The 27,075-nt window shown below is 48.2% G+C and overlaps 1 protein-coding gene across 4 annotated transcripts in view; it reads right to left on the bottom strand.

Annotated features, from left to right (window-relative positions):
- Positions 1-1,389: 1,389 nt before the first annotated feature.
- The window catches only part of Dpp3 (dipeptidyl peptidase 3), a 32,038-nt gene continuing 6,352 nt past the window's right edge, over positions 1,390-27,075 (bottom strand). For 3 of the 4 annotated variants that reach the window (XM_008822273.3, XM_029558179.1, XM_029558180.1), the window contains exons 5-18: positions 25,811-25,885; positions 24,852-24,945; positions 19,406-19,536; positions 19,181-19,311; positions 19,046-19,104; positions 16,734-16,928; positions 16,462-16,574; positions 16,037-16,129; positions 14,610-14,672; positions 14,399-14,523; positions 14,158-14,278; positions 12,802-12,981; positions 4,450-4,612; positions 1,715-2,272 (exon numbers count right to left, since the gene is read on the bottom strand). In XM_008822273.3, coding sequence (XP_008820495.1) covers positions 2,100-2,272; positions 4,450-4,612; positions 12,802-12,981; positions 14,158-14,278; positions 14,399-14,523; positions 14,610-14,672; positions 16,037-16,129; positions 16,462-16,574; positions 16,734-16,928; positions 19,046-19,104; positions 19,181-19,311; positions 19,406-19,536; positions 24,852-24,945; positions 25,811-25,885 — 1,716 coding nt within the window. In that variant the 3' untranslated portion in view covers positions 1,715-2,099. Of the gene's footprint in view, positions 2,273-4,449; positions 4,613-12,801; positions 12,982-14,157; positions 14,279-14,398; positions 14,524-14,609; positions 14,673-16,036; positions 16,130-16,461; positions 16,575-16,733; positions 16,929-19,045; positions 19,105-19,180; positions 19,312-19,405; positions 19,537-24,851; positions 24,946-25,810; positions 25,886-27,075 lie in introns of all 4 variants that reach the window. The other variant, XM_029558181.1, reaches the window with a different exon arrangement.

The raw sequence follows: 27,075 nt of genomic DNA, 5'->3' as shown, positions 1-27,075 counted from the left end.
GGGATGGTCCAAGTTCACATGCAGTTCTTGGGCCGTGGAGCCCAGGATCTTTCCCAGGGGAAGGTGGGTGGAGGGGTTCTGCCACCAGGAGCGACTGTATCAGGGAACTGGGAGCCACCATCTTCTCCCAGGTGGGACCCCATCTCCAGCCTGGCCTTGTGCCTCTGTGTGAGTCCAGCTCTGTGTCGGGCAAGGGCACTGGGGCAGAGGCAGCTCCATGAGAACCGTGGGTGGCCACCCTTCCCAGCTTGGAACTGTCCCTTCCAGGCTGGCAGAGCGGGTTGCACTGTACAAAGAAGCTAATTACACTCAGAGGCAATGTATCATCCAGCATCGATCGCCTAATTGGACAGCAGTCACCCTCGTCAGACACATCCAATCCATGCCAAGGCTTGTGCCAAGGCCAATTAAAATCCAGTGACCCGAGGCCCCCGCTTTGCCCCCAGCCCTGTCACTGTGATGAGTTTGCACATTAGACTCGAGATTTCTTCCAGAGCACTTACAGTGGGGTATATAGACCAGAAGAGGGTAAACCCCCTTCCGTGAGGCTCTAGGGCCAAAGACACCCCAGAAACTGACACAGAGAACAGAGAGATGGCCCAGGTCACCCCACTATGACACCCTGGATTACCCTAGAGAAGGCCACTTTGGCTTTCCCAGACACATGGCCTCCCTGGTCCAGCATTAACCCTGACTCCCAGAGGCTCCAAGCCCCAGATCCAGAAGCACGTCAGACACCACAAGTGTCATGTACGAAGTGCGCCAGACACAGCCTGGCTGTCAGTGTTCTGTAGTAGGAGATGTAATTTCTGCAGGGGAGGCAGGGAAAATGAGGCAAAGAAGGGAAGTGACCTTCCCAGGCATGCGGAAGGAGACGGATTCTGACCTCAGAGCCCACCCCTGGTCGTACATGTACTTGAATCTTCTGCAACCCATTATCGAGACCCTTGTACCATTTGTCTGTTAAACTATAGTTGAAGGAGGTCTCATCTAGGCCACTGTTCAAGTGAGAGACACTAGAGGCTCCTCCCATCTGGAGCTCAGAGCTCAAGGGATGGGGGCAGGGCACAGGGGACACGGGATGGACGGGGGAGGGAATGGGGGCAGGGGACAGAGGACATGGGGAGGGAACTGAGGACAGGACAGGGAACAGGGGACACGGGGGACTTCAACCTTGAGGGAAAGGAAACCCAGGAAAGGCCCAAGACTCGGGGAGGGGGAGTCAGCAGGACCCACATAGCTGCTGCTGACATTGTGCATGTTTGCCTTACAAGCATCTGGCATGGTTAGCTGAGGATGAGCCACTGTGCTCGCCTTATAAGCACATACACTCACATATGAACACACATGAAAGAAAGAAACAGGGAAAAGTCTATGGCCCAATATGCATGAGTTCTGTCTAAACATGAGACCATTTATTTAGGGGACTTCAGCATCACAAACTTTGATACCCAAGGGGGTCCTGGAAACCCCTCCCCTATGAGTACTGAGGAGCGCTGGTCATTTAGAAATGACTTAAGGCATATAGATCATTCTAACTGTAGAGAACTTAATTGAGATGTATAAAGTTTGGCCTGGACTAGTGTTTGTTTCAGTGATACCTTAATAGGAGGCCAAAAATGACATCCTGTCCCCTCCTCAGGCTTTGAAACCACTGCCCGCCAGTAAGAGAGGAGGAATTCACATACATTGCAAAGTTGGTGGCTGTTTCTGGTATTTATTCTTCTGGTTATAAAAGTGATACATGAAGCGCATTGGATTTGGTGAGAATGATTTGAGCCCTGGCTCTGCCACATGCCACCTGTAGGATCTAGACCAGTCACTTCTCAGAACTGTCACTTTCTCATCTGGAAAACTAGACTAGGAGCCAGTGCAGTGGCTCCATAGATGGCAGTACAGATCAAGTAACTGAGGAAGCACTTGGTAAACTGGAAAGTGCTGACAAATGGAAGGGTTAACATCAGCACCCTCGGCTGAGGTAGCACCAAAGTCTGAGCTCCTGCACCACCCCCACCCAAGGGCCCCTAATCACACACACAAAATGCAGGGCCACTGACAGCCCCGATGTGATGGAGTGGGGAAAGGGCACACAAATCTTCTCAAGCCTGGCCAGCTGGAGCCTCCATGGAGCCTCTCCAGAATCGGGCATCTGCTGTGGCTAGCTGGGTAACGACCTCCTCCAACTCAGGCCCATCCTCAGGGAAGCATTCACAGAAGGATCGGATGAGACCAGCAGCTGAGGCCTCATATTCCACAAGTTGTACTTCTGAGCCTGGGATGGGGAGATGGGGGAAAACAGCAGCACAGAAAGGTGTGATTGGCAGAGCATTATCAGAACAATAAAGTCACAGGAGCAGGGAGTTCTGACTGAGCATGTGTTACAACTGTTCAATGTTTAGCCTAGCCATTTGTTTTAGTCCTTATAATAACTCTGTGAGGAAGGAGGTATTACAGGGGGAGTATTAAATAAACTGCTATCTTCCTTCATCTTTGCCTTAAGAGTTCTATCAAGCCTGGTGTGGTAATTAATACACACCCGTAATCCCAGCCCTCAAGAGGCAGAGGAAGGAGAATCGTGACTCTTAAGGCCAGTCTGCGCTACACAGGGAATCCTAGCCAAACAAACACCCTCAAAAATCAGTAACAAAATAAGATTTAAACAAGCGCTCTATTAGATGAAATAGATAGAGCCCTCAGCCTCTTGAAACTCACAGTCCAGCAACTGCTTCATCTGTCTAGACATGGGTAAGTTTCCCAGTGGCTCTATGCCTCAGTTTCCTCGTGGGCAAAGTGGGGAAGAAGCATAGAAGCAGCCGTGGAGATTATATACATTAAAGCATCAGTTCGGCGCTCCGTGAGTGCTAGCCACTGCAGAGGTGACACCTCTGAGCGTCTTCCCTGTTGAGGGGCCCTGTCCCTGAGTACTCATGGGAAGCCCTCCCTTCTAACGTTGCAGCCCCTCTACCTTCTCACTGTGTGTGATGTGTGACACTGAGCTAAAGAAGAGCTCAGAGCACAGGTTTTGAGCTCACATGGCCCAAGTTCAACTCCTGACTCTGCCTCCACTAGCTGTATGGCCTCAGGCAAATATGAAGACCCTCTGTCGGTATGTTTCAATTCCCAAATGAAAACTGGGGATAGTAACCATTCTTTTTGCTTCTTTGTGTTATGTTTTTAGCCCTAGCTAGTCTGGAATTCCATATGTAGACCAGGTTGACCTCGATCTCAAGAGAGATCCACCTACCTCTGCCTCCCGAGGACTGGGATTAAAGGTGTAAGTCACCTTGCCTGGCTGATAGTAACCATTCTTCATGGTTACACCGCCCCCCTCCCCCAGAAGTGAGGATGGAACTCAGGGCCTTGTGCAAACTAGGCAAAGCACGCTACCAGTGAGCTTCAACCGCAGCCCATCAGGAACATTTTTACCTAGTACCTGGGACCTACAAGTTCTCCACAACCACCACCACCACTACTACCAAGGTGCTGGGGGTGGAACCCTGGGCCTAGTACATATTATGCAAATGCTCTACCATGGACCCATACCTCCCAGCTCACCACCACCTTTGAAAATCCAACCTGTTCCTCAGGTCGAGTTGAAGCACCACTTCCTCCCCAGAACCCTCCCAGATTCTCTAAAGGTAGATAGGATCATCGGCCAAGAGTTCAGAGAACTGCTACTATCTTTTGGGCACTCATTTAGTAATATTTTCCTCATGTGATTATTATCCACTTCATTACTAATGCGCTGTGAACTGCTTGAGGGATGGCCTGGATCCCATCCTCAGTGGCTTCCACTGGGCAGACTATATCAAAGCACAAAGCTGAAAGAGACTGAAGGGGTTACTTTGTGTCGAGGGGTCAGAGACAACATGTCTCAAGAAAGTGCCATGTAACAGGAACCTGACCAATAAGAACAACAGGCAGGCTCAGATTTGGGGAACATCCTGCCAAGCAAGAGGGAACAGTGTGTACAAAGGTACAGAGTAGTGAACTCAGTGCCTTGGAGAGACAGAAAGGCCCACAAGGTACCAGCACCATGCAGGCAGGGTCAGGGCTTCTGTAAATGGAATTGTTACTTGAGAAGGGCAGAGGACTGAGAACATCTCCATTCAGAATACTGCCAAGTCAAATTTTCTCTTAGGTCCTGCTTGGTCTGCACAGTCTCAGCTCACTGCCTGACTTGACATCATGCTAGGACCCTCGATGGCCAGATTCTCCAGGTTGTGACCTGGCTTCCATGGACCCTGGCTCTTTTGGACTTCCTCAGACCTTTAGCTGATGCCTAACAACTAGTGTCCCTGTATGTGTGGGATGGGAAATATCAAGGTATGGCCTGAGGTCTATCAGAAAGACCATGGTAGAGAGGGAAGCCTTCCCTGAACTAAGTGTGTCTTTTGTTCTCTGGAAAGACTCTGTGTGGACCCATCAAAGGGGCTTGGCATCTGTTACCTTCAAGACGAGTGTTGGGCTGAACGATCAGCTTCCGGGACTCCTTGCGCAGCAGTACGGTGTCCCTGAGGGTGAGGAAGCACTCCGGGGGTGCATCAGTAACAGCTGCATACCCCTCATACAGGGCCCGCCCTGCAACCACATCCCCTGTGGACTTCAGCACCTGTAGGAAGGAGGGAGCATGTATCCCAGTTGGGTATTCGCCTTGCATTTACAGGGCTCTGAGAGGGTCTATGGCTAGTTGTCCCCAGCCCTGGATGGGATGTTCTGTGGTTTATGTCTCCTATGAAATTCCAGTGTTAACAGCCAGTGTGGTGGTTCATGACTACAATCCCGGCATTTGGGAGGTGGAAGCAGAAGAATCAAGAGTTCAAAGTCATCCTTGGCAACCTAGGAAGTTGGGAGTCCAGCCTGAGGTACATGAGACCTGTCTCAAAAATAAACAGGTCAGGACATGACAGTACACACCTTTGATCTAAGTACTCCAGAGGCAGAGGCAGGGGGAATCTCTGTGAGATCGAGGCCAGACTGCTCGACATTGCAAGTTCCAGGCCAGCTGGGGCTACAGGGAGACCCTGTCTCAAACAAAACAAAACAAAATAAATTTTTTAAAACGGGGGCTCAGTGGGTGAGGGGCCACAGGGTGGAATGAGCACAGAGATGGTTCAGTGGTTAAGAGCACTTAGGTTTGTTTCTGACCACTCACTTGGAGACTCATAACCATCTGTAACTTCAGTTCCACAGAATCCAACACCCTCTTCTGGCCTCTTCAAGCACCCGGCACACATGTGATGCACATATATGCAAGCAGGCAAACTACACATATACATAAAATAAAAGTCATTAAAAAAAATAAAGCCAAGAGTGGTGGTGCACGCCTTTAATCCCAGCACTCGGGAGGCAGAGGCAGGTGGATCTCTGTGAGTTCAAGGCCAGCCTGGTCTACATAGTGAGTTCTAGGACAGCTGGAGCTACGGGGAGACCCTGTCTCAAAAAGACCAAAAAAAATAAATAAAAAATAAAACAACAACAACACAAAAACGGGCTGGAGAAATGGCTCAGTGGTTTAAGAGTCCTGGCTGTTCTTGTAGAAGACCCAGGTTTGAATCCCAGCACCCACATGGAGGCTAACAACCATCCATAACTCCAGTTCCAGGGGATCCAAACTCTCTTCTGGCTTCTGTGGTCTTAGCACACATGACACATGTGCACTTGCATACATACAGTCAAAACCATTTATACAAATAAAATAAAAATAAATAAAAAGTAAATTAAGTAAATTAAATAAAGAAGCAAAATCTGTACTATTTTGCAAAAATAAGGGATGGGTAAACTAATTTGTAACGCTGCTTACTGACTTGCTTCTCTGGCCTGTGCTCTGCCTGTTTTCTCATACAACCCAGGTCTACCTGCCCAGGGTGGTATCACCCACAGTGGGCTGAGCCCTCCCATATCGCTCAATAATCAAGAAAATGCCTCAAAGACATGGCCACAGGCCAAAGCAATAGAGGAAAGGTCCCAATTAAATTTCCCTCTTCCAGCTGGGTGTGGTGGCACACACCTTTAATCCCAGCACTTGGGAGGCAGAGGCAGGTGGATCTCTGAGTTTGAGGCCATCCTGGTCTACATAGTGAGTTCCAGGCTAGCTAGGGCTACAGGGAGACCCTGTCTCAAAAAGACCAAAATAAACAAATAAACAAACAAACAAATAAATAAAGTAAGTAAATAAATAAAAAATGTCTAACATCCATGTAAAAAGCCATGTGGATCTGTAACCCAGTGCTGTTGGAGGGTTGGGGAGAGGATGGACAGAGACAGGAGGATCACTGTGGGCTTGCTGGTTGCCAGCCTAGCTCCAGGTTCAGTCAGATACCCTGCCTCAAGTCACAGAATGACACAGCAGGCTATGCTCCTTTGCATACACCACATATCTCACACTCATACACATACATATACACACACCAAAAAATAAAATAAAAAGGAGGTGGGGTTTTAAAAGGTGGTTAACATGCAGGTTCCTCCTTTGCAAAAGGGATTAAGGTCTTTAGAGAGAAGGCTTTGGAGGCCCATCCTTCCCCTCCCACCAACATAGGTTCTAGGATATTCTGCACCTGTGTCGTGCAATGCCTGTGGAGGACAGAAGAGGCTGTCGGATCCCCTGGAACTAGAGTTACGGACAGTTGGTAACTGCCATGCGAGTGCTGGGATTTGCATATAGGTAGGTGCACCCCTGTCGTGCAATGCCTGTGGAGGTCAGAGGAGTGCGTCTGATCCCCTGGAACTGGAGTTACAGGTGGTTGTTAGCTGTCATGTGGATGCTGGTATTGGAACCTGGATCCTCTGTAAGAGCAGCCAGAGCTCTTAACCGCTGAACCCTGTATTGGACTTTCTTACATACTCACTGACATCTCTTAATTTCTCTTTTATAGTATTTTATTTATTATATTTAATGTGTGTGGGTGTTTTGCCTGCATTTACGTGTACCATAATACATGCATTGCCCTGCAGAAGCCAGAAGAGGATGTCAGAGCCCTTGACACTGAAGTTATGAACAGTTGTTAGCCACCATGTGGATGCTGGGAATCAAATCTGGTCCTTTGAAATAGACAGCAAGTATTCTTAACCACTAAGCCATCTCTCCAGCCCCTTAATTTCTCTTTTAAGAGAGGCTTTTGGCCAGGTGTCATGGCGCACGCCTTTAATCCCAGCAGTTGGGAGGCAGAGGCAGGTGGATCTTTGTGAGTTCGAGGCTAGCCTGGTCTACATACTGAGTTCAGGACAGCTGGGGCCACAGGGAGACCCTGTCTCAAAAAGACTAAAAAAAGAAAAAGAAAAAGAAAAAAAAGAGAAGCTTTTTAGATAGGTGTGATGGTGCACGCCTTTAATACTAGCACTCAGGAGGCAGAGGCAGGTGGAGCTCAGATCCAGGCCAGACTGGTCTAGATAGCAAGCTCCAGGCCATCTGGAACTACAGGGAGACCTTGTGTCAAAAAACCAAATAAAAATAAATAAATAATTTTGGGGGGGATCAAATTCAGGTCACTTCTTCCTCTTTGCGATAGAAGGTAACATCTTCATACACCTTCATCCAGCCAACAAGTCAGACTGGGGAACACAAACTGTGGAGTTTACAACATGGATACCAAGGGAGACAGTAATATCCTGAGGGATTCAGGCAGTTATAGTTCACTGGGAATGGGTTCCAGGACCCTCCACAGATAGCAAGTGGCAGGCCCTGAGGTGGGAATGCTCAAATTCCTTATACAAAATGGTGTGCTGCAGCCTGGTGTGGTGGTACACGCCTTTAATCCCAACACTTGGAAGGCAGAGGCAGGTGGATCTCTGTGAATTCATGACTAACCTGGTCTACATAGAGAGTTCTAAGCCATCTGGGGCTAAAGGGAGACCCTGTCTCAAAAATACCAAAAAAAAAACCAAAAAAACAAAAAACTCCAAAAAACAAACAAACAAAAAACCCCACCAAAATGGTATGCTATTTATGTACAACCTGTGCACATCCATCCACTGGTATATTTTGAATTACATTTAGATTATTACAAGAAAACTTTCACAAAGATCTGCCTGCCTCTGCCTCCCTAGTGCTGGGATTAAAGGCCAGCTAGTCACATAGGAATTGAGTCTACTGTTGCCAGACCGCCCATGAAGTCACAAATACAGATTTATTTGACCTTTGCTAATTTGGTTAACATGGAGAGGATGAAACCAGGCTGACATAACAGTCACATCAAAGATGACTTTTCCATATTTTTTATAAAACTGCTGAGGAGACTGAATATTACACAGTAAGATTTCCTTTTGTACAAGGACCCAAGTGGTTCAGGCCCTCAAAGGGTTTTCCAGAAAGTTCTATGTTGACTCAATTTGACCTAGTTGGTAGATCTGATTCTTCTACATAATGCTCTGATGACAACTCCTTTTTTTTTTCATTTGCAGCTAACCTCTGGTTTGTTATTAATAAACTTTACATTGGAAAAAATTTTAGACTTATAGAAAAGTTGTAAAGACAGTTCTGTGAGCTCCCGGAAGCCCCAGCACCGTTTTCCCCATTGCTGCTGTTTTCATTAACTGGTCCATTACTCCTCACTAAACTTTAGACCCATTCAGCTCTCACAGCTTGCTCAATAAGGATCCCTTCTCTTCCAGGATCCATTGAAGATACTGTTTTGTGCCCAGTGGCTTTTAAAAAATTTTTTGTAAGATTTTTTTTTTTTTTTAATGTATGAGTGTTCTTCCTGACTCTCTGTAGTGTATCATGTGTGTGTGGTGTCCACAGATGCCAGAAGAGGATCCCCTGGAACTGGAGTTACAGACAGTTGTTATTGCCATGTGGGTGCTGGGAACTGAACCCAGGTCCTCTGCAAGAGAAGCACTTTTATTTTTAATTTTATTTATTATTTTTATTTTATGTATATGCATGTATTGCTTGCATGTAGGTAAGTGCACCCATGTTGTGCAATGCCCGTGGAGGTCAGAAGAGGTCAGAAGAGGCTGACTGGAGTCACGGACAGTTGTTAGCTGCCATGTGGGTGCTGGGATTCGAGCCCGGGTCTTCTGTAAGAACAACCAGTGTTCTTAACCACTGAGCCATCTCTCTAGCCTGAAAATGTTATACTTTTAACAACAGGGTCTCCCTGTAGCCTCAGCTGTCCTGGAACTCACTATGTGAGTTCACCAGGCTGGCCTTAAACTCACAGAGATCCGCCTGCCTCTGCATCACTACGCCTGGCTAGAAGTAAGCACTTTTAACTGCAAAGCCATCTCTCCAGTTCCTGCATTGGGTCATCTAATAGCTTATTTATTTATTTGTTTATTTTTGATGGTGATGGGATGGAACCCAGGGTCTCTCAAATATTAAGCATGTAATCTACTTTTTGGTTAACACCTCCAACCCCTAATTTCTCATTTTATTTTACTTTACAAACACATATTTTAGCTGAGTATAGTGGTGTACACCTGGAATCTCAGCATCTGGGAGGCAGAGGTAGGAGGATTACCACAAGTTCAAGGTCAGCTTGAGCTACATAGTGAGTCGTAGGCCAGCCAGGGCTTTGTGGCAAGACCCTGTCTCACAAAAATAAAAAAACAGGGGCCAGTGAGATGACTCAGCTGGTAAAGGTGCTTGCCACCCAGCAATGCAAGCCTCACAGCTTGAGTTTGAGTCCCAAAACCCACAAAAAGATGGAAGGAGCAAGCTGACTGTATAAAGTTGTCCTCTGACCTCCATATGTATGCTGTGGCATGTATGGCCCCACACATACATCATACATACACACTAAAAATAAAGTAAATAAATACATAAACAAAAACAGCAAACAGGGCTAGGGAGACGGCTCAGCAGGTAAAAGCCCTTGCAGCTCAAGTTTGGCAATGTGAGTTTGATCTCCAGAATCCATACGAAGGTAGGAGGAGAGAATCAGTTCCACACATATGCTGCACGTGCACGCACACACACACACAGAGTGCTGGTTGTTAGTTTTTGTCAATTTGACACAAACCAACACATACCTGGGAAGAGGGAACCTCAACTGAGGGATTTCCTACAACAGCTTGACCTGTGGGCATGTCTGTGGGGCATTTTCTTAATTACTAATTTATACAGGAGGGCCAAGCTCACTGTGAGTGATGTAATCTTTGGGCAGGTGGCCCTTGGCATTAAAAACATTTATTTTTATTTTATGTGCATGAGTGTTACGCCTACATGCATATGTGTATATAAGTGTACCCATGTGGCCCAGCCATATACATACCCATGCATATGTGTATATAAGTGTACCCACAGAGGACAGAAGAGGGTTTGGATGCCCTGGAACTGGTTACATATGGTTGTTAGCTGCCATTTGGGTGCTGGGATTTGAACTCAGGTCTTCTGCAAGAGCAGCCAATACTCTTAACTGCCGAACCATCTCTCCAGCCCTGGCCCTGGACTTTTTTAAAAAGGCAGCTGAGCAAATCAGTGGAGCAAGCAAGCCAGGGGAGCAAGCAAGCATTCCACCTTAGTCTCCGTTTTAGTTCCTGTATCCAGAGTTCTGCCTTGGGTCCCTTCAATGATAGACTGTAATCTGTAAGCCAAATAAACCCTTTACTAGAAATAAACCATTTACTAGAAAAGTAATAGAAATTGGTACCAGAAACTGAGGTCTTGCTATGTTGGACCTGACCTTATTGTTTTTGGCAAGGCTCGTAGAAGTGTTTGGAACTTTGGACTGGAAAAGCCACGGAGTACTCAGGCCCCCAAGGGCTGTTTTGTGGGAACTTGGAAAACAATGTTGAGAGCAGTGCTGACAAGAGAGGCCTGGCTTTTCAGAGGGAAGCAGAGTGGCTTCTCAGTGGCCCCCAAAACCTGCTGATGGGGTGGGTAAGATGACTCAGCAGTTAAGAGCACTTACTGCTGTTGCACAGGACCTGGGCTCAGATCCCAGAACTCACAACCATGGGAAACTCCAGTTCCAGGGGATCCATCACATTCTTCTGACCTCTGTGACCTTGTGCTGCACATACATATACTCAAACACACATACATACACAATTTTTTTTTTCATCTTTTTGAGAAAGGGTCTCCCTGTAGCCCCAGCTGGCCTGGAATTTGTTATACAGACCAGGCTGGCCTTGAACTCACAGAGATCCGCCTGCCGCTGCCTCTGGAGTGCTGGGATTAAAGTGCATCACCAGGCCCAGCCATATACATAAATTAAAAAAAAAAAAAAAGTAACAACAAAAGCCTATTGAACACTTGGAAGTGTGGTGGTAAGTATGCGGGTTCCTGGGATCCAGCCCTCAGAAATGCTCATTCAAGAGGCCTGGGGTGATGAGCTGCATCTCTAACATGCTCTGGTGATGCTATTGTTGTAGATGCAGGAACCATACTTTGTGTGATGCTGGCTTGGAGAACATGGCATTCTCTTTTCTCAGTTCTCTACACACATCACTTCACTGAATCTGTTAAATGAGGTAGGTGGGACCCACTGAAAGATGAGAAAAGTGGGGCTCACAGAGACAAAGTATGTTGCCTCAGTCACCCAGCTGGCTAGGATGGGCACCAGAACCCATGTCTCCTGATTCACCAACTCTCCTATGCAGGAGGAACCAGGGCCTTGATGGCCTGTCCTTCCCTCCTTCCCTCACTAAACTCCCAGACTTTTTTGGTCCCTCAACCCATTAAGGTCTTTCAGGTCCCAAGAGGCTAGTCCTCTGAATCTGAATCCTAGTCAGAGTAACCCCACCTTGCAGGAAACTGCCATTTAGCTGTCCTATATGCTAGCTGGTGGCAAAGCTGAAGCACCTTTCCCAAGGTCAGACAGTGTTCGTTGAGACCAGCAGAATCACAGGTAAGAGCTCGAACAAGGCACAGAGAAACACAAAGCTTTCCTTGAGTCTGGTACTGCCTGTGCCTTAGCTGACCCAAGCCTGTGGACCCCTCTGCTTCCTTAATACTGAGCATTCTAAGCTCAGATCTGCGACCACCCTGCTGCAAACTTAGAGACCCATAAAACAGGGGCTGAGCAGATGGGGTGTTGGCCACTTGAGGCAAATGCAGTCACAGGAGCTGTCCATTGCCACATAGGCAACATACACACACTCACCCATTAAACTCATTTTACTCATCGGCTGGGCTTTCATGGGCTGCTCTTTAGGCTGTCAGCAGATCCCGGCATGGGAAGAGAACTTTTTTAAACCATCTTCCTGGGAAAGCCATATAACCACTAGCGTGTAAATCACATTTGCTGTTTCCTCTCCTCTCAGAATTCCTCCTAGTGTGGGGCCGTGAGATGGCTGGGTGGTTAAAGACACCTACTGCCAAATCTGATGACCCATGTTCAATCTCTGGGATTCACATGATAGAGAGAATGGACTCAGGCAAGTTGTCCTCTGACGTCCACACATGTGCTGTAGCATGTGCCCCCCCAATACACATACATACACATGTATGCATACAAAATGAGTAAAGTGAAAAAAAAATTCCCCCTAGCCAAGTCTTTCTTGGCATTCAAATGCCAGCTTAAATGCCACCTCCTCCAAGAAGCCCTCCCTGATCCACAGACTAAGTTGGCTCTTCCCCTCCAATCTCATCATCACACCCTGCAGTTTTACTGCCTTACAGTGGTGACAGGAAGGCATCCTGTCCACTGCTTCCATGTTCGTTGTCTGCAGTCCTTCATGACTGGGCAAGAAACTGTTCACAGCTTATTCTCAGTACCCAGTGAAGGGAAATAATGGTCACTAGAATGATTTGCTGAATGATTCAAGGAATAGACCAGGTGGTTATGAGTGCTGACAAGGTGAGGGGGTGTGGAGAAGAGCTTAGGGGTACTCAAGGTGAGAGGACTTCATTACCTGGAGTCTCCTTAGGAACCGCTCCAGGGCAGGTCTGCCCACTGACCGAATCTTATTGCGGTCCAGGTGGACCCGGGCATCTGGGCGCCCATCGGAGCCTGTGGTGGGAGTGACGGTAACGAGTCCTTCGCCAGCCTCCAGCAAAACCCTCAGGATCACAAACCGAGCCTGCATGTGGGCCTGCCAGGGCCAGGGGAGAAAGGTCATCTATAGCGGAATCACGTGCTTGATCTCAGTGTTCAATGTGCTGTGAGTTACCCGTGCCCTTTCGTTCCTCCCAGCCTGTGCCCTTTCCTGCCCACTCCTCTCCCCTCCATGCTTCCTTCCTCCTCTGTTCACTACAAGGGCTGTCTATCCCTACAGAGCCTAGTACCCTGTGCTCTCTCAGACAAGACCTACCCATTATGTCCCCTCACCACAAAGACCCTGAGGACTTTCTCTTTCCCAGGCTTCTTTGTGCTCAGTAGTAGGAACAGGTAGGCATCACTATGCCCATTTTCACATATGACAAAGCAGAGGGGTCCAGAGAAGTGAAGTGACTGGCTCAAGGTCACACAGCTAGCTGCTAAAGGAACAGCCAGGACTCAGACCAAGCCCAGACTCTAAAATGTGTATTCTTTTCTTTTGTGTGTGTACATGTGTGCTCAGGAACTCCTGGGCTAGGCAAGCCTCCAGCCCCAGCCTCCTAAGTAGCAGGGAAGCTTTACAATGTATATTCTTTCAATGGCATTGCATTGACTCCTCAAACTATATTTATTTGATTTTGTAAAAAAAACAAAAACAAAAAAAGAGACTGTCCAGATGGTGAGTTGTCTTTTGACCTCCCCATGTGTGTTACGGCATATACATGTCCACACACATACATACATCATGTACACAAATAATAATAGATAATTTTTTTAAAAGACTCACTGCTGGTTATGCTAATTCCAAAACACAAGTCCAAAGGCTAAGGAGGCAGACTGCCTGGATTTGAATCACAGCTCTGCCTTCCCAGCCAAGTTTCCAACATGCTTTCTTTGGTCCTATTTCCTCGTCTCTGAGAGAAGGATGGTCTGAGCACCCACCGCCTGGGGCTAGGACTAAGAGGAACAGCTAGCTCACCTAGGCAGGTTGTCAAACTCTGCCTGGCACACAGTGAATTAGCTCTTAGTAGGGGCAATAAAGCTTACCCTGAAAGGTGGCAAGGGATTATTCCCATTTCACAAGCAGACACACTGAGGCTTACAGCAGTGAAGCAATGTAGCTTGCCCTACTAACAGTAGAGTCTGGGATTAAACCTAGTTCATCTGCCTTAGGGGTACAGAATCCTGATCTTGGTTCCCCTGCTCAGCATGAGGGCTCCACCAGTCCCACCTGTCGCCAGCTGGCTGCCTCTGGGGTGTAGAACTCTAAAGCCAGCAGTCCAGCCCGAACCATGTTGAGCCAGTTCACGTAGATTACATCTTCTGCATCGGCCCCCTCAAAGCCAAAGATCCTGGGGAGGTAGGGGGCAGGGATGATCAGGGTAGCCCCACTCTCCAGCACTCCCAGAGCCACCTGCAGTGAGGGGCCACAGTCCGTGCACACCTCCCCCACCCAAGCCTGCTGCTCCTACTCCAGCACTTGAGGGTTGAGGCAGAGGTAAAGGCCCACGGTCTCAGCCCGACACTCTTCATAGCTGGAGGCAATGGTGCTGAACTTGCTGTCCCATGTCTCTCCACTCCGGTACCAGCTCTTAATCTGGAAGGGAGACCCAGCACCCAGGAATCAGGTCCCACCTGGGCCCCCATTCCCAGCAGCTTAGGCTCCATGGAGGCCCTCCTCACCTGTTCTCCAGTCTCTGGGTTGATCACTGTCTCCTGGTCAAAGTTAAACGCACCTTTCTCATCCTACAGGAGAAAGGTGAATGTGGGGTGAGGTATCCTGGCCTGGTCCGTGGTTTCAGAACTGGTAACCCTGGGAAGAATCTGAGAGGCTCAGAAAAGCAAACTAGTGAACAGCCAAATAGGAGGAGCAGGTATGGTTACACCAATGCCCACAACCTGCAGTCATGTGATGCCAGCTGCCTCCTCAGAGCTCTCAGCAGTGAAGGAACCAGCCACCTACTCTATTGCATAGATAGGGAAACTGGGGCCAGACAGGAGAGGGCCGGCCACCTGAGGCTATGTGTGAACCCAGAGCCAAGCTCTCCAGACTAGCATAGGAAACTCCCCAATGGGTAGACCAGAGTCTGGTTGCTTTTCTCATGTGTTTCTTGCCCCTGCCACACTGCCAAGATGATCATCCCCATCCCATATATCATGTATCATCCATTTAATTCTCACAACTCCCCACCTCACAGATGGGGAAACTGAGGCTCCAAGACCAACAACCCCTACCCGGAATCAGGGTACATAACCCCTGTGCCTCTTAACTTTAACACACATTTGGTGAGGCCCTACTGTGTGCCAGGGCTTACAAGCTGCCTTTTCTCTTATTCCTCACAAAGCTATGTGCTCATGTGATGGGGTCAGGAACCCCATTGTACAGATGGGCCCACTGAGGCTCAGCCAGAGTAAAAGACTTATCTGAGGCCACAGTTTGAGTAAAGCCTGGGCAAGACACCATGCTGAATTGCTGTCCCCTCAGCCACTGTCTGCATTTTCCTGAATTCCCAGGTACAGCTCCAGTCTTCTCCCATCTAGGGAAGTAGCCCCACAAATGGGAGCAGATCCAATCCAGAACCCCACTCTGACAGACCTCACCCTTCCCTAGTCGGTTTAGCTATGTTTCCGTAATGGGAGCCCACGAGTTCCCTCAGTCTCCTGTCAGCCTCTCCCATGCTCCTCAAGTACAAGTCAGGGGCTCCAAGCACTGTGCTCTGGAGAAATATGGCTCCCTTCAATATCTGTAAAGGTATAGGCTCCAAGGAACAGACAGACGGTACTGAAACCTCAGCAGTAGCAGACAGTGACCCCTTCCTGCCTCTGTTCAGGGGCTGCCTGAGTCAAACCTTCAAAGTGAGCTTCCCTGGCCTGACCCAGCAATCCCTCTTGGTCAATAGCCACCAGTGAGCTGAACTGTTCCGGAGACCTCTATACCCACCAATCATCTGGGCTCCTGGGGCATTTTGCAGGGAGATAAGTTGGGGTCTTTCCTACTTAATAGGCAGCTTTCCCCAGGGCAGAAATTATTAGCTTCACCTTTAGATGGGATAGGTTGTGGGGAGCCCCCTCCGGGGAGGGGGGTCCCTACTGTCACTTTGCCTTCTCACCTGCACAAAGAGCTTGCCACTGCCATGGCCCAGCAGCTCATGCAACCCCACCTGTACATCAAAGGACGGCCCCTTCCAGCGGATGTACAGGTCCTGCCAAGACAAATAAGGGCTCCACTGACCACCATCTATTTTACCATGGCCATCCAATACACCAGGCCTCCCAGCAAGGCTGAGACACATAGAGAACACATGCTTGGTGGAGACCAAGTATGCTCTACCCCACATGGCCCCTCTAATCCTGGGAGGGACTACCTCCACTGTGTACCCAGTGGGGAAACTGAGGCTCCCCAGTGGCATATGATCCCATGGCAGGGAAGTGGCCAGGCCAGTACCAAAGCTGGACTCTGACCTTACTGGGCTGTCTGCCTCCCCAGATCCAATGAAGTCAGGTGCAGTCCAGCTCTGACCCTCAGGCTGCCCACCTTGTCTTCCTCCTCCAGGAACGTGAGTTTCTCCCGTTTTGTGGCATAGGCCACAGCCAGCACATTGCCCAGAGACACGTTCTTAAAGCCTTCTGTCTGCCTCAGGTCATCATCTAGAATATAAGGCCGACCAGAGCAAAGGGCAGAGGTCAAGAGGGGCTGATGGGAAGATGTTGATGGGCAGTTTGTGGTTAGGGACATGTATATAGAAGGGGAGGAGTGGTTCCCTATGGGGATTCCTGGGGGGCTGGTAGGATACAGAAAGAGCTCACAGTTAGGGATGTTGATGCCCGCAGGGATGCCAGAGCCAGCAAAGGTGAGGACATCCAAGGAAGTGAAGTCAGGGGTGAGGAATTTGTCCTTCTCGAAGGCGGGAGGCCAGGGCAGCTCTTTCAGCAGCTGCTCAGCACTTGCCACCAGGCGCTCGAACTTGGCACTCATGGCTTTGTTCACCATGGCCACAAAGCCTGTGGGGAGGTGGGACTGTGGCTTGGCAGGGGTCTGGGACCCCACTGCCATCACATGCATATTGAATGCTGCTATTCACAAGAGTCCTGGGCTGGTTCCTGGGAACGGCAGGGCCCCAGGCCCCAGGCAGGAAAGCTGCAGGTGTGTGAACCTCAGGCCCCTGTGGATTCAGATCTGAGTACCCTGTGGGCTCCTGGCACCTTCTTCTCCCCTCCCATGCTAATCCCCTGGCTTCAGCAGCTGGATCCTCAGCCTTCTTATCCAGAGCTGGGAGAATGAGGGTGGGCAGATAAGTCTGAATTCTCTGGCAATACCCTGCCTGTGGGATGGGGACCAAGGCAGCCCACCACCAGCTAGGGATGACAGCTACCACATCAGACTCAGGCGTATGGCATCCCTGTTCCAGTTACTGAGCACAGGACTGCATGAGTGATCTCCCTGATGCACAGAGAGCTTGCTTACTTGGCTCAGGGTCACAAACCCAGGCTAAGAAATCATGTCTGGGGGCTGGAGAGACGGCTTGGTGGTTAGGAGCATTGGCTGTTCTTGCAGAGGACCTGGGTTTGGTTCCCAGCACCCATGTGGCAACTGACTACCATCCCTAACTCCAGTTCTAGGGGATCCAACTCCTCTTCTAGCCTCTGTAGACATTGCATGACATGGATGCACTTAATATACATGTAAACAAAACACTTATACACAGAAAATAAAAATTAAAAAAAAAAAAGGAAATCATTGGGGGCTGGAGAGATGGCTCAGTGGTTAAGAGCACTGACTGCTCTAACAGAGGACCCGGGTTCGATTCCCAGCATCCACATGATGGCTACAAGCCATCCTTAACTCCAGTTCCAGGGGGATACAACACTGCCTTCTGATCTCCACAGCATGGGTTCGATTCCCAGCATCCACATGGCGGCTACAAACTGTCCTTAACTCCAGTTCCAGGGGACTCTGAAGCCCTCTTCTGACCTCTGAGGCACTGCATGACATGGGTGCACTCACATACATGCAGGCAATACACTCATACACATTAAAATTTTTTTAAAAAAAAGAAAGAAAAAAAGAAATCATCTAGACTTACTCCCTTAAAGATCAATTCTCCCTCATCCAGCAGTAATCGGTTATCAACAGTTCCTTGGCTAAGGCTGGGGCCTGCTGCCCATTTCCCCAGTTCTATGTTGGGTTTTTGTCTGACTGAGTCAGCATGGGTCTTGTGAATACTGTCACCATCCCAGTGGATGAACTTGCACCAAGGGACGTCTAGGTACAAATGCTTGATCAGATAGGCCTTAACATATATGACAGAATGCATGAAATCTGTTGTGGGGAGGGGATACAGATGGGAGAGGGGGTCTAAATATGATTAAGATTTATTGTACAAAATACACAAAAACTCAATAAAAACATACATTAAAAAAAGAAAAAAGAAAAAAAGAAATCATGTCTGTTTATCTGTCTTCCTCAACAACTGAAGAGCTAAAAGCCAGGGTCTTGGAGCTAAAGAGATGGTTCAGCAGTTAAGGGCACTGGCTGATCTTGTAGAAAACCCAGATTCGAATTCCAGTACCCACATGGCAGCTAATAACTGTCCCTAACTCCATTTTTAGGGGATCTGACATCTTCTGTCTTCCGTGGGCCCTGCATGACATGGTACACTTACACACATGCAGGCATAACACTCATACACATAAAATAAATAAATTAAGTTAAAAAATTAAATTAGCCGGGCATGGTGGCACACGCCTTTAATCCCAGCACTCAGGAGACAGAGGCAGGTGGATCTCTGTGAGTTCAAGGCCAGCCTGGCCTACACAGTGAGTTCTAGGACAGCTGGGGGACCCTGTCTCAAAAGATCAAAGGGAAAAAAAAATTTAAAAGCCAGGGTCTCGGGGCTGAGCCAACATCATAGTAAAAGCCTCATAGGACAATGGCGCTGCACTAAGCAGAGACAGGTAACTTTGTACTGTGGTGCCTGGGGACATGGTAAGTAAAATTTTCCAGGGCTGTTGTTATTACAGCTAAGAAGGAAGGTCAGAGCTGTCATGGGGGACTGGGAGTGTGAACTCAGACCTGTGCAGAAGGGATTCCAACCCAACCTCTATCCACAAGAAGTTACCTTCGAACTCTCCTCGGGAACCAAAGGGGTCACGGTAGCTCTCAATGAAGCCGATGTAACTGGGGAAGGGAGAGAAGGGCAGAGATGGAGAGGGCAGACAGGAGGCGTGGGGGACGATAAAGGTTGGCACCTCACCTTTCCACGATGGGGCCTTTGTCCTGGATCCAGAAGCGAGAGCCCCTCTTGTGGGCCTCAATGGAGCCCTGGGTGAAGCTCTCCATGTACTGGGCTAGCATCTGCTCCTGGTGACTGTTGGCTGCATACGCCTGGGGTGAACAGGGTTCTGGTCAGCTGTGGCCCATCCACCTTTACTGCCCAGAGGGATCCTGAGTAGCACCCTCAGCCCGCAGCCAGCCTTACCTTGGCTTTCTCCAAGTGCTCCACCACCTTCTGGAGGATGGGGGCATAGTCCCCCCGGGTGACCTGGAAATGGCTCCCCTGGAACTCATAGTTCTTCAGCTTGTAAGTCACTTCAGAGTCCAGAGCAGGATCTGAGGAATGAGGAAACACTCAGGGAAAAGGGCGGGAAAAGACACCTCAGCAGGCTTTTCACAATTCATACTCACTCTAAAATCTTCAATGGGAGAGAAATTAGGATAAATTCTCTTCCTCAAAACTACATATATCTGAGCCGGGCGTGGTGGAGCATACCTTTAATCCCAGCACTTGGGAGGCAGAGGCAGGCGGATCTTTGTGAGTTCGAGGCTAGCCTGGTCTACATAGTGAGTTCCAGGACAGCTGGGGCTATAAGGAGACCCTGTCTCAAAAAAAGACAAAACAAAACACTACATATACCTGGGGCTGGGGAGGTGGCTCTATTGGAACAGCGCTTCCTAGCACACAAAGCCCTAATATTGATCTCCAGAACTGCATAAACCAGGCATGGGGTGCACACCTGTAATCTCAGCACTCTGGGAGGTGGAGGCAGGAGGATCACTATGAGTTCAAGGCCAGCCTAGGTTACCCAGTGAGTTCCAGGTGAGCCTGGGATACAGAGTGAGACCTTGTCTCAAAACACAAAATAGGGGCCAGAGAGATGGCTTAGTAGGTAAAGGCATCAGCTGTCAAGCCTGATATAACGTCTGTTAATCCCCAGGTCCTACATGGTGGAAGGACAGAACTGACTCCTGCAGGTTGATCTCTGTCCTCCACACATGCACATTTGTATATACACAGACACAGACACAGACACAGACACACACACAGAAAGAGAGAGAGAGAGAGAGAGAAGAGAGAGAGAGAGAGAGAGAGAGAGAGAGAGAGAGAGAAACACAAAACATTTAAAACATTTAAAAAATATTTTATTTGGGCCAGGCATGGTGGCAGACACCTTTAATCCCAGCACTCAGGAGGCAGAGGCAGGCAGATCTCTGTGAGTTCAAGGCCAGCCTGGTCTACATAGTGAGTTCCAGGACAGCTGGGGCTACAGGGAGACCCTGTCTCAAAAAGACCAAAAAAAAAAATTTATTATTTTTATTTTATGTGTATGAGTGTGTTGCCTGCATATAACTGCACCTGTGTCATGCAATGCCCACAGAGGTCAGAAGAGGGCATCAGATCCCTTGGAAATGGAGTTCCGAATGGTTGTCAACTGCCATGTGGGTGCTGGGAATCAAAACCAGGTCCTCTGCAAGAGCAACCAGTGCTCTTAACCACTAAGCCAACTTTCCAGCCCAGCATTAAAAAAATTTAAACCCCACAAAACAGAAGGGTGTGGAGTGCAAACCTGCAATCCCAGCACTGTGGAGGTGGAGGACAGGATAAAATAGTTCAAGGTCATCTCAGCAACACAGTGAGTTTGAGGCCATTCTCAAAGGCTACATGAGATCCCATCGCAAAGCAAAAAACAAAACAAGAGCTGAAGAGACGGCTCAGCAGTTAAGAGCACTGGCTGTTCTTTGCAGAAGACCTGGGTTTGGTTCCCAGCACCCACATGGAGGCTAACAACTGTCCATAACTCCAGTTGCAGGGGATCCAACACCTTCTTCTGACTTCCAAGGGCATGCAGGCAATACACTAATACACATAATAATAAAAATAAACTAAATTAAAACAAAACAAAATTGCCCCTAAACCCTAACACCTCCCCCCAAAAGAGCCATGCTGGGCATGGTAGTGCACACCTGCAATCCTATCAGGTCAGCCTGGGTTACAAAGAAAGACCCTCTCTCAAAATAATAAATGAATCAAAAAAGTTACATCCCAAAAGTTATGAGACCCAAGGGTAATGGAGAAACAGGAGCTGTGATGACAGAATTGGGTGTGAAGCAAGGAAGGGGCCATGAGCCAGGGTCTCCCTGTAGCCCTAGCTGTCCTGGAATTCACTATGTAGACCAGGCTGGCCTTGAACTCACAGAGATCCACCTGCCTCTGCCTCCCAAGATGCAGGCCATACATACATGCACACAAAATAAAAATAATAAAAAGTTTTTGTTATTTTGTCCTTTTTCTTTTTTAAAGCTGAGGACCAAACCCAGGGCCTTGCGCTTGCTAGGCAAACACTCTACCACTGAGCTAAATCCCCAACCCCCAAAAAACAAACAAAAAACTTATTTATTATTTTTTATTTTACATGTATGCGTGTATTGCCTGCTTGTAGGTAAGTGCACCTGTGTTGTGCAATGCCCAAAGAGGACAGAAGAGGCTGTTGGATCCCCTGGAACTGGAGTTACGGACAGTTGTTAGTTGCCATGTGGGTGCTGGGATTTCAACCTGGGTCTTCTGCAAGAACAGTCAGTGTTCTTAACTATTGAGCCATCTCTCTAGCCCCAACTTTTTATGTGTATGAGTGTTTTGCCTGTGTATGTAACTGTACCTGGGTGCGCAATGCCCATAGAGGCCAGAAGAAGACGTCAAATCCCCTGGAACTGAAGTTACAAATGATTGTTAGCCACCATGTGGGTGCTGGGAACTGAACCCAGGTTCTCTGCAAGAATAGCCAGTGCTTTTAACTGCTGAACCATCTCTCCAGTTCCCTGGCACCTAAATTTTAGATTCTAGACCTCCAGAACCGTAGAAGAGTAAGTTAATTTGTAATAATTCATTACAGGAATGCTTATACAGTTGAGGTTTGCTCCTCTCTGATGGATACAGTATACAGCTGCCCCCTACCTCATCCCAAAGAGTCCAAGATGCTCAGGGGATACCTGAACCTGGGGATAACACTGAACCCCATTAGACTGTGCTTTCTCCTATGCATACCTGCGATAAAGTTTAATTTACAGATTAATCACAGTAAGGGATTAACAGGAGCTAGAAAAATGGCTAAGTGCATAAAGTGCTGCACAAGCATGAGGACCTGAGTTCAGATCCCCAACACCCATGTAAAAGCCAGGCATGGCAGTGAGCATCTATAAGCCCAGCACTGGGAGGTGAAGACACGGAATCCCACCATTCTAGCTGAAATGGTAAGTTCCAGGTTTAGTAAGAGACCTTGTCTCAAAAAACAAAGTGGAAAGCAATAGAGGAAGACACCCAACGCCGTATCTGGCCTCCATATGCACCACATGGGTAAGTGCACACACACACACACACACACACACACACACACACACACACACAGGATTAACAATAGCTGATAATAAAATGGGAAATTGAAACAACATCATAAGAGCTACTTAAGGGTTGGGGAGATAACTCAGGTGGTAAAATGTTTCCCATGTAAGCTTGAAGACATGAGTTTGATCCCTACAACCCATGTAAAAAAAGCTGGAAATGGCAGCACGCACTTGTAATCCCAGTACTGTGGGATTGAAGACACATGGATTGGAGCCAGCTTAGCCTACTTGGTGAGTTCAAGGCCAGTGAGAGACCCCATCTCAAAAAAAAAAAAAAAAGGGGGGGGACTGGAGGGATGGCTCAGCAGTTAAGAACACTGGTTGTTCCTGCAGAACACCGGAGTTCGAATCCCAGCACCTACATGGCAGCTAACAACTGTCTATAACTCCAGTTTTAGGGGATCTGACAGCCTCTCTGCCCTCCGTGGGCACTGCACAACACGGGTGCACTTACCTACATGCAGACAATACATGCATACACATAAAACAAAAATAATAAGTAAAATTTTTTAAAAAAAGGTGGATATTGCCTGAGAACCAACACCTGAGATGTTGTCCTCTGGCCTCCATATACATGTATGTACATGTGCATGTGCACCCACATACACAAACTTAAGTATATATGAACATGCATACACATGTACACATATACTTACACACACACAGATGTATAAGTTACTTAAAACTTAGGAGTGGTCTATTTCTGAAATATTTTCATTCATTACTTGTGGACTGTGGTTGGCCTTGGATGACAGCTTCTAGCCTCGGTAGCCCCAGCTGCCTTGAACTCAGAGATCTGCCTGCTTCTGCCTCCTGAGTGCTCAGATTAAAGGCATGTGCCACCATGCCCAGTAAACCACCTGAGGACAGTTTTAAAAACAAAGCCACAGCACTTCTGTGTCACTTACTCTGAACTGTGCCATCTCCCATCAAGACATGGATCTCATGTTCCTTCCTTAGAGGCTGAGAAGGCCTGTGACTATGGTAAAGTGATACCATGTGCCTATCCAAGTCATAAAGTGACACAGCTTCTGTCTGTCTCTCACTGTGAGTTGAGTCAGTCTCTCACTGTCAGTGTGAGTTGTATGAAGATGATGTAAAGTGTTTGGCGGCTAAGTAGCCTCCAGCCTTAGCTGTGGAGATTTCCAGTTGAGACCCCAGATGTTGCTAGCCAGTGACCAGTTATTCTCACTGTGTGCTCCATCCAACTCCTGACCCACAGAGTCTGTGAGTGTAAAAAGATGGTTCTGTATCCTTACATGTTGAGAGTGTTTGTTACACAGCCATAGATAACTGAAACATCCAGGCAGCCTGGCTGAGGAGTCACACTTTGTTTCTCAGTACTGAGAATAAAATCCAGGGCCTTGAGCAGGCTAGGCAAGTGTTCTACCACTGAGCCACATTCCCAACTCCAAAGTCACTCTAGCCTATATCCTATCCTGCACCTCAGGCTCTAAGTACAGGATCTAGTCAAACTTCTATCCCAGTGTAATCGCCTTCTGTTTCCTGGACCTGTGTCCTTAGTCAAACCAGACCATGAGCTAGTCCCTAGTTCCATCTCTGTACTGATTTTGCACACTTCACCATATGTTCCCACGCTGAGTACCTTCGTATCACCAAACAGTAGGCACTAGAAAGACAATGGCAAAAACACACAGTCCCTCCTCCTAGGGGCTTGTCATCAACTGGAAGAAACAGAAGACTGGGAAACTGCGAGGTGTGCTGGGAAAGGTCCCTACAAAGGTGACATACACATCTAATTAGAGAATGAGGAGGAGTGGGTTAAGTGAGCAGAGGGGCTGGAGGCTGTTCTGGGCGGGAAGTGGGCAACGAACTGTACAAAGACCTGGAGGGGAGGTGTGGAAACCAGAAGCTGCGGAACACTGGAGCAGTGTAGGTGGCTGGGGATGAGCTGGGGAATGCAGATGGGGAAAGAGCAAGCAGTCCTCAGGGAGGCCTGGGTGTATTCACTGCCCTTGACTTGTAACAGAACCCCCACTGCTGCCACCCCCAGTCTGAATGGTTTAGGAGGGGCTAACCTCACTGGCTCTGAGGTAGGCTTGAGACCAGGTAGAGCCGACGCAAACCTTGCCTACCAACAGGTATTGGTTCAATTATAAAGAACTACAGGAAGAGTAGAGAGCTAATTCTTGGCTGTGTGCAGAAACAACTGGGAGAGAAGGACCCGTTCTGCTGGAGTGGCTGGGCTGGTGGCCCAAATCACAGGAGTCCATAGGGTCTGAGCGCACCTGTGTTGAGCACGGAAGCCAGTCGCACCTCGTAGTGGGGCTTCCCTTCCTGGTCGACCACCTTGAAGAGCCGTGTGTTGTACGCACTGAGGTTCTGGAAAAGACCAGAGCAAGGTTTGGGGGACAGTGAGATCATGGAGGATGGGGAGAGTGGGGGAGTGGCCCTCCCACGGACAGCAGGCAAAGCAGGTTGGGGCCTTTCCAAGAGATCTTCCTGAGCCTACTGGAAGAGGGTGGGCATGCCAGAGGTGATTGTCCTGCTATGCTCTGTACACTATGTGTGACCTTTTAGGTAGATAGGTGATGGATAGATGGATGGGTGGATGGATGGGTGGATGGATAGAAGGAAAAGAAAGAGAAAGAAAATAAAGAGAAAAGATGTGTGTGTGTGTGTGTGTGTACATAAGCATGCCATGGAGCATGTATGAAAATGGCAATTGCAACAACTGTTTATCTCCTTCCACCATGTGGATCCCAGGGCTTAAACTCATGTCACCAGGCTTGGTGGCAAGAGCCCTCACTTACTGAGCCATTTTACCGGCCCATGACCACTAACTTTTACTAAGCTGTATGAGGCACAGAGTGACCTCAGCTAAGCCTTGGCCATATGAAATGGACATGGAAACCAGTCACACAGCTGAAAAGTGGCTGAGTAATACAGGCTCCAAAGGCCCCATCTTGGACAGGTGGCTCTGATGCTCTGATGCCCTGAGGCTATTCCAGACTCTTACCAGAGGTGGGCAGGGGCAATGACCTGTGACATGTATGATGTCTTCCTGGTTGAAGCAGGCTAACCTCATTCTCAAGGATTTCTCAAGTTTATTCCACCTCAAGGACACAAGATGCCCCACATCTTTTCAAGTTCAAGCTGGGACCCAAGAGCAGGTGCCAGTGGTTACAGGGCCAGGATGGGGAGATCCATCTATCAAACTTCTACCCCAAGTCCCCAGCCCTCAAACCTGAGAGTCCATAAAGTCCTGGGCCAGCTTAGCATCTTCCATGGTACAATCCCCAGAAAAATAGGTGGTAACTCCCTGTTGGGGAAGAGAGGGAAAAGGGGAAGCTACTGAGGGAACTGTAAAGTGGCTGGTGGCTTCCCTGAAAGGCTCTCTTCACCTCCTCCCAGCACCTCTACGTTGCTCCATCTATTTCCAGGGGTAAAAGAGACATCTTGCAATTTTTTTCTTTGGAGACGGGGGTCTCACTTTGTAGTCCATAATAGTTTCGAACTCATAGCCTCCCTGACTCCTGAGGGCTAGGATGACAGATATGCATAAGCCCACCTTGGCCTCCCCTTCAGCTCTGCCCCACCTCTCTTCTCTACCCTGCCCACCCCTAAGGCTTGCCAAACCCTCTATCCATGCAGCCCAAGCAGCCTCCAGAGGCAGAAAGCCTGGCAGGCCTCCTACATCATTCCCTCCTAGAACCCCTCCCCCTCCCACCTCTTCTCTTCTCTCCATGTAAACCCAGCATCCTGGCGCGTTAGACCTGGAAAAGCATTGTTTTTTTTTGTTTGTTTGTTTGCTTTTTCAGTCTCCCTGTAGCCCCTGGAACTCACTATGTAGACCGGGCTGGCCTTGAACTCACAGAAATCCTCCTGCCTCTGCCTCCCGAGTGCTGGGATTAAAGGAATGCACACCATGCCTGGCTTCAAAAAGTATTTTATTTGGGGCTAGAGAGATGGCTCAGCAGTTAAGAGGACCCGGGTTCGAATCCCAGCACCCACATGGCAGCTAACAACTGTCTGTAATTCCAGTTCCAGGGGATCCGATGTCCTCTGATGTCCTCTTCTGACTTCTGCTGGCATTGTGTGACCCAGGTACACCTACCTACATGCAGGTTATACTCATACATATAAAATTAAAATAATAGGGGCTGGAGAGATGGCTCAGCGGTTAAGAACACTGATTGTTCTTGCAGAAGACCCAGGTTCAAATCTCAGCACCCACATGACAGCTAACAGCTGTCCATTCCAGTGGATCCAATAGCCTCTCTGTCCTCAGAGGGCATTGCATGATATGGGTGCACTTACCTACATGCAAACAATATACACATACACATAAAATAAAAATAATAAATTATATTTTTAAAAATCTTTTGAAAGTAACCACAAAATACAAAATTTTAGTAAAATCACAAAACATGAAATAGAATTCAAAGTTTATTACTACAGAAAACCATAAACTGTACAAGAACATAACAAGACAGAAAGAACCAAAATACA

The sequence above is a fragment of the Nannospalax galili genome, unplaced genomic scaffold (genome assembly GCF_000622305.1).
Source record: "Nannospalax galili isolate Female #2095 unplaced genomic scaffold, S.galili_v1.0 scaffold1328, whole genome shotgun sequence".
Classification (NCBI taxonomy): domain Eukaryota; kingdom Metazoa; phylum Chordata; class Mammalia; order Rodentia; family Spalacidae; genus Nannospalax; species Nannospalax galili.
Note: the sequence above shows the minus strand (reverse complement) of the source record. Positions and strands in the feature narration are given on the sequence as shown.